Source organism: Fragaria vesca, linkage group LG4, assembly GCF_000184155.1.
Source record: "Fragaria vesca subsp. vesca linkage group LG4, FraVesHawaii_1.0, whole genome shotgun sequence".
NCBI lineage: Eukaryota > Viridiplantae > Streptophyta > Magnoliopsida > Rosales > Rosaceae > Fragaria > Fragaria vesca.
In genome coordinates, this window is record NC_020494.1 from 20,621,679 (window position 1) to 20,629,417 (window position 7,739).

The 7,739-nt window shown below is 39.8% G+C and overlaps 1 protein-coding gene and 1 pseudogene across 2 annotated transcripts in view; both read right to left on the reverse strand.

Moving 5' to 3' along the window:
- LOC101295621 overlaps positions 1 to 7,739 on the reverse strand; it is an 880,650-nt pseudogene that overhangs the window by 417,558 nt on the left and 455,353 nt on the right. The window lies entirely within an intron of this gene.
- On the reverse strand, positions 467 to 1,612 carry LOC101315042. Its single transcript, XM_004297537.1, has one exon. It carries the CDS (start codon positions 1,548 to 1,550, stop codon positions 732 to 734), a length of 819 nt encoding a protein of 272 aa, XP_004297585.1. The 5' UTR covers positions 1,551 to 1,612; the 3' UTR covers positions 467 to 731.

Sequence of the window (7,739 nt, forward strand, 5' to 3'; positions counted from 1 at the left end):
CAGAAACAGCACTGTGAAAAGAAATTAAGGTACACAAGGCTAGCTTTAAGAAGAGGTATACAAAACGTGGATCAATAAAGAAAGAGACCGTTGAAGATGGACGCAGACACTTCCACCAACAGAAAAGAGAGAGCTATACTCATCCACCTGTCCCAACATCCCTCATGCATCTCGGTCTTATGCCTCCCAACCCCATCAAAATTTGCAGCTTTTTCAATACATTCAAAGCTTTAGCTAAAACCAGATATGTAATCTCTATCTTTGATTCAGATAATCTCCATCTTTGATTCAGATCAATCCAAACACGTGTAACCTTTACTTTTTCTGTTCATCAACGTGCCAGAACAGTGCAAAAATGGTCACAACAAGCTCTTAGAAGTTAAGAGAAGAGAATATAATTCTGTGTTTGTGTGCCCGAACTGTTATATATCCCAGTATTTATAGTTTATAATAGCTCGGTGTCGTATCAGTAAAGAACTACAGACATAAACCACACATGAAATCAAACATTCAAATCCGCTTCTGACCGCATGTTTATACATATAAACAAAAACTTAAGCAACCCAGAGAGATAAACAAAGCAGAACCAACGTGGAAGCTAGAACAGTAGAATCAAACATATTCACAAATAATCAAAAAGGCTGAAAGCTTAAGTGCTTAACCACGTAGTTACTCTGGTCAGTTTAAGAAGAAGGGTTTCATACGGCTTTTGGTGCTATCGTACGGTACTCTTACGGCCGGCCGAGACACAGCGCAGCTTTCACGTCCAACCGCCACGCAAAACCTCCTCCCTCCATTCTCCACACGTCACACGGCACCGTGAGGGATCCACACGTGTACTGCACTCTCACTCTGCACGTAAACGCCGGGTAAGCCAAGGCCACCGCCGTCACAGACGCCGTCTCCTTCACAACCAAACACACCGTCACCTCATCCGTCTCGTTCTCTTGACCCACCATGCTTTTGTACGCCCCGTTCGTCCACACCACCCTACCGTACCCGTCCGATAAGAACCCCGGACACGTGTCCGTCTCCAGACTCATCCTCCTCTCTTCGTCTGTAAACCCCAGTCCTCCATCAACCCACGTATCCGTCACGCAGTCCACCGTCACGGACGATCCCACCACTCTCACGGGCCGCACAGCCGGAATATTCACCGTCTGGTACTCCTTATTTCCAGGAAAGCTCTCGAAGCTCAGCCACGTGGTTGAGCTCCGCTCTTCCGGAGAGTCCCTAGGTTCCGGACTCTCCGGAAGTAGCGACAGAGTAGTAACCGCAGCGGTTACACCACTTTTTTTCTTCTCCTCCGGCGGAGAAGAAGAAGAAGCCTTTCTCTTTTTGTTATTGCACCGCTTGTCTTTCACGTTCCTTCTCTTACCCCTCCTACATTTCTCACTTATCTCCGGCGTAGATCCGCCGCAGACCGACCCTCCGACAGGTTTCGGAGCGATCGGACGGAATCTCAGCATTATTCTATCCATCTTCGACGTGTCATAAACGCCGCCACCTCCGCCATACCTCGCTATACAACAACCGCCTCTCCTGTCCATCTCTCTCTCCCTCTCTTGTACAACTCTCTCAGTGTTTTGAGTGTTTCAGATCGTCAAGCAGTGAAGGTAAGAGCTAGCGGAGCTGGTCCAGGGGGTTACATATATACGGAGGAGGAGCGCTCCTCGACACGTGTGGGATCAGACACGTGTGGGCACTGTTACAGCAACAGCGCAAAGACGGGATTGGTTGAGAGCAAAGACGTGTCTGTGGGGCCCGTATGAACGTTAAGTTCGGGTTGTGATTGGGCCCCAAAAAGGAACCAATGGGAGAGCGAGAGGTGTCTGGCCACATTTAAAGAGGTGGGAGACTTTTTTTTGATGCAGAGGTGGGAGACTCTGCTGTGCATGGGGTTTTGGTTTTTTGGTGACTGAAAAATCTGAATGCGGCTTCGAGAAGGAGGACACGATGCAGCTAAGGGTTTCCCTAATTGGCGTAATATGAAGAGGAAGGCCTGGCCATGTGGACGGTGTCGATGAGGTCGTGGAGGTGAGGGTTGGGGTTTCCGCCGTTGGATTTGGTTTTATTCTGTTCTGGACTGGGTGATTGGAGAGAAAGGGTAAAAGGATAAAGGGTTGCGTTAAGAACTGGCTGCTAGCATGCTAGTGAGTTGGCGGTACTACCCTTGTGTTAGATCTTGTCTGACTGAATAGGGAAAGTGACCTTGATTTGTTTCGGGTGGAGTTACTTATTGTTTACTCTTTGTGGCAATATTGGCTTAAGAAACCATTGAGCATGAGAGTCTATGACCTGTGTCCCATGACTATGCTAATGTTGTTTTCAGGGGGGAAAATACGGGTAACTGCGTCTATTTCTGTATGTGATCCTTATCGGCATCAGATCACTTTGTGATCTGCTTCTGTTGCTAGCTACTTACTTATGTGGGAGCCTCAGCAGAAGTAAAGTTATAACCTATGTTAAAATCTGCTCTTCCTTTTACTTCGACAGCGACAGATTTTACTGCAGTTGAAGGAAGCATATTGATTGGCACAGATCGACGTTAGGTCTTCATAACTCATAAGTTTCATCTGAAACTGACCTCAGTTTTGTCCGCAATCTTAATGCATTACACACAAATAATATATGCTCCCTTTGGATCGACATTAATTAGTGGCACATAAGTTGAAGTATATTAAGAACTCTAAAAATCCTTTCTAATTGGGACAAATGTTTACAGAACGACCTACCACTATCAAAGCACTTAAAGAGGCATCGATCCCTGATCTCATATATAGCTGGGGCTCTTAAAGTAGAAGTACGTACAAGCACCATTCGAGTGATTGATTAGAAAAGATTTCTTTTTAAAAGAAAGAAAAAAAAGATTTTATTTTACAAAATATCGGTGTCATCAACGGTCGATTCTCTTTCTTATATAGTAAAAGTGGTCGAGTTGATAAAAACCTTTCAAATTATTACGACACTGAGTACAGTTCAAGCGACCAAAAAATAAAAACGTTTTAATGTGACCCCTCATTTGATCTAATGACATCTATTTTTTATAAATAAAAAATCATAAGTTCGATTCATAATAACATTTTAATTATTTGTTTAATAAAAATAAATAGAAAGAACAACCAACCAACCATGCCATATCCCGAATAAAAATCCATGCTCAATGCAGTTGGGGCGAATCTCACGTCAGTTCTTACTAACGCATTGGCCCTAGTTAAGTAAGCCAAGTGTTGGAAGCAAGCCGTGACACTTGGCCAATATTTTAAGCACCGGACTGAAACCTATACCTTCCCTCTGCCAGAGTCACAAGGTCCATCTTTCCAGCTTGAAATTTAGAGCCCAGAGCCAGTCGAAAACGTTCAACATTTCCGGCGGTTCATATTGGTCAGTGTGTTATCGCACCCGAATCCTTCAATCATTCTGTTTGTTAGATCGACTTGTCTGCTGCATGTCGTCTAGCTACGTACTTGCCTGCATTGCTTGCGAGATCGAGTTTCTGTTCTTTAGGTTTATAAATAAATCCCCACTGGCTGGTTTTGTAGTTTATGTATCCACAACCTAGCCTGCAGATTTTGCCGTCGGAGATGATGAAGTTCATGTGTCGATCATGCTCTTATAGCTCACTGTGGTCCATAGTTTCGATTATCTCTAGTATATTGTTTACATAAAATATGAATACGAACGACGAATCAAATGTTGAAATACAGAGATCATCGGATAAAAATATTAAAAACACGTATATATGTATATGTGAGATATCAGCAATAGCGGAGCCAATGTAAGACCAGTGGGGGCCTTGCCCCCAGTAAAATTTTGAAATCTGTTAGTTAACCTTCTTTTCTTTGTGCCCCCATTGGAGCAGGTCTATACATCAATACATGATGGTCTAAATATGAGGACTTGGTTCCTGCATACAAGTAAAAAGTTGATCCTCACCACTTGTTATTCTTCTTATCTTCATAACATCGTCATATATATCTCATTAGCTTAACAAATACCATTCTTTCCTCTCCTTCTGCTCCATGCATATCTTTCTTTCCGAATTTCTATGCATTTTCCTTAATTTATGTTAGTTTTTTTTTCTTATGACTAAAGACTAGATCGATCTTGTGTTTGATCTTACACATCGATCGTGGATACAAGTACGTCCTCTATTCTGAATAAATTTTCTTCTATTTTTACCCTAATATTCTTTAGTTTTATAGCTTTTCTATACCTTCTCATAAGTTTTTTTTTAGAAAAAGTGTTTTTTTTATCGAGTTAACAAATTACAGAAGTAGATGACTTTTATACATATAAGAGCCTAAGATATAGATGAATGGGAAAGAAAGATTAATGTGAGACCATGAGAGAGTAAGTGAATTTTTTTTTGCCCCCATTCATATATATTTCTGCCTCCGTCATTGGAGATATGCTTTATGAATCTATAAATTAACCATACAAAAAACACTTATTGTGAAACTAATGCTTTTGTGTTTTATCATTTAGTAATCTATTACAATTTTCAGTTACAAGCTAACAATATGATGAACATTTTACATTTGATTCAGTTCTAAAACATCCCATCGTTAATTCAAAAATATGACTTGCGACGTGTAGAAACTAAATCTAGTTAATTGTGTACCAAAAGTAAAAGTTTAAAAAATATATTGGTATGAGCTCTAGCTAGTTAGGTTATTGATATAAACTTAATCGGCCTTTCATGCTATGCTAGCTACCTTACCCGATCACATCAATCCTATGTGGATATTGTGGTATAGGGCTCACGAACGTATTACTTCATCTTCATGGCATTAGAAAATGGTTGCTAGAGTAGGAAGACTTTAGAGAGAAAATCAGAGAATTATCTAGAGAGAAGGATTGCATACATACATTGACTCCATGATCTCATCTGTGACTGTAAAGAGACCGAGAGGTATTGAACGATTATATAAATATGAGCATATGACACATACATTTCCAAAATTTAGCATACACTATCAACGTACGTCATGAACTAGTGTGCTGGCCTGTGAATTTATGCTACCTATTTTTTATCTCAATCAGATTACTCAAGGATAGTGATATTATATGTTTGTAACTATTCCCATTGAGGTATTGAAATGATTGATCAATTAGCTAGCTAGATTCTTAGAGTGCCAAACCATCTAATTTTTTTAAGTGTGATTGGGACCTTCCTATATCTCTTTTCAACCCGACAATTTATTTCAACTCTTTGTGTGTCTGTTCGATCTTTTATAAATAAATAAAAACGTATCAACAAAGAGTTAGGTCTGCTGAATCTAGCAATGAGATCTACATCACGCAATCCACAAATTATTGGCTGCTTTCAGACATATATAGGCCTGATTTTAGAGATCTCTTAAAATCCTATATAGTTTCGGAATTGTTCATTTTTCAATTTGATTTATATGTTGTGATCCTTATTTATCAATAAAACACGAATCAATGAATCATCCGTTCATATGAAAAATTATTATATGGTATCGGATCATAAGACACGTGGTATTCCGAGGCCAGAAAATAATTACTCTATATAGCCATATAGCCATGTAGTTAAGACCACCAAGCTTGTTAAGCAAAGTCGTTTACTGATGCAGCAGATGCAGATCTATACGTCTACCTGCTTAAGCTCATCTGGTTGAATGCCAATCATATATTTGATGCTTGCTATCTTGTCGATCAAACTAGATTGGCATACGAAAAAGGTTCCCTTCTCGTTCTAGCTAGATAACAACATGTTCATGGATTATGGATAATGTAAATATTTTGCTGATGTTATAATATCAGTTATGGGATAGATAGATTCCCATTTTCATAGTCTTCTCGAATTCTCAGGTCCAGGCTCCTGGCCTCTTCTATCCTGTTGTATAATTTTGCAAAATGCAAACGGGTCTCTTTCTTCGCGATCTGATATTGAATAGATCTCATTAGGAAATGAAATGTTTACTACCAAAAGTTGCTTGCCATGTTATATTGCAAGAAAACTAGAAAAGTTGCTTGCCATGTTTAGATAGGGCTGCTCATCTGCATGCTGACATCGATGTCCCATAAGGCCATAACCCTCTCTATTAGTTTAAACGACCAAGCTAGACGCAAAACTACAAAGGCACAGCTATCTTTGCTAGGGCTAATCATCTCTCTTCGATCTGCTTTAGCTTAATTAGTTTTGCCCTACTTTGAAGCAAGGATTGGCCACCACGACTCGGCCATGATTTAAGCAACAGGCTCCAATCGGCTCTCAACACATCAACGACTGCCTAGAACCTTCAAACACTAAATTATTGTTCGCTGAAAGCTACTGTTTCTGGACCTTGCTATTCTCAGTGACCTAAATAATTTGGGGCACAGATATATAGATAGGGGGCTCGCGCGATCGAGTTGGAAATTAGTGGCTCGGTTGTGCCACGTCTTGATGTGGTACCAACTACAAAGGTGCTGTACGTTTAGGGCTTCGGTGCTTGGGTACAGCACTGTAATATATGCTGTTTTCCGGCTAGATGGACTTGATTTTACCTAAACCTAGAAAGAGCTACCACTTTGCATCCCTTTAGGGTAACAATAGACACAACTCACACAAGTAGTAGTTATGACTGATACTCGTTCAAAAATATTGTTTTATTACTCGTATGCATCAACAAGACAACTGTACATAGTTAACATGCAATCAAATAACAAGTACATTAACTTTCGATATATAGTTCAAGAGTGATTGTGAGTCGTGACCCGTGAATTGTATACATATACTTAAATCATCCTGTTTATAGGTTTGAATAAGTGTGCGCTATAATTGGATTTTAAGTTAGTATCTTGATTAAGTTACTTAAATGAGTTAAATCTACAGTAAAGCTGTGAAGATATCACTACATTCCTCTTTTTTACCTTCAGGTTTTAGGACCCGAGAGTTGTCAAAGGAATATAGAAGAAAATGGGTCGGAATTATCATGGGTAAAAAGAAATCTCTCTCTCTCTCTCTCTCTCTCACACACACACACACACTAGTACATCAATTTTATGAACAACGTACTTCGATTGGACAGATTGGACCCTAGGCTTTAATTTTGTTTGATAATTTTGTTTGATACATGCATGCAACAGATCAGCAATAATCATAACAAGGATGCAGTTGTGCAGGATAATGACCGTTATCTTATAGGGGAATCATTTCATAAGTTTCAAGTAGTTTTTTTCGATTTCAAAGTTTCAAGTAGCTGGTACATAATCCCACATCTAGCTAGGGTGGACTACTCATTTCTCTTCATTATACTTATGAATTTGAATTCTGATCCAATGAATTGAATTTTGGGAGAACTTTAATTTGTGCGCCATTTCTGCCTGCTCGTTCAGTTATATATGTTCACATTTTCAGATTTCGGAAGACCTTCCCTCTATGCTTCAACAATATTGACGTGCTAATTATTTACCAGATCCATCTTTGAATTGAAACCGCTTGGACGTTCCTGTTCGCATCATGTGAGTTTTCTGGAAATGCTTGGTCTTGTGGGTCCAATTTGAAAGGATATTCTCCTGGTTGATTTGTCAAGAATGGTATATATTTGCTATATTCTGCAGCTGGTGACATAGAAGCAGCTAGCAATGGAAACCTTTTTCTTGAATGCGTATGCCTCTAGCATGATGGCGTTTCACGTTTGGAGAGACATACGCGATTCAAAGTCCAAATCTGAGGAGCACTTGAAACATTCCCGGCCAGTAACTCTAAATTAGCCTCTGACTTTACC

Excerpts from the sequence above, each read along its gene's own strand:
- LOC101315042 (XM_004297537.1), bottom strand. The coding sequence starts at position 1,550 with ATGGACAGGAGAGGCGGTTGTTGTATAGCGAGGTATGGCGGAGGTGGC.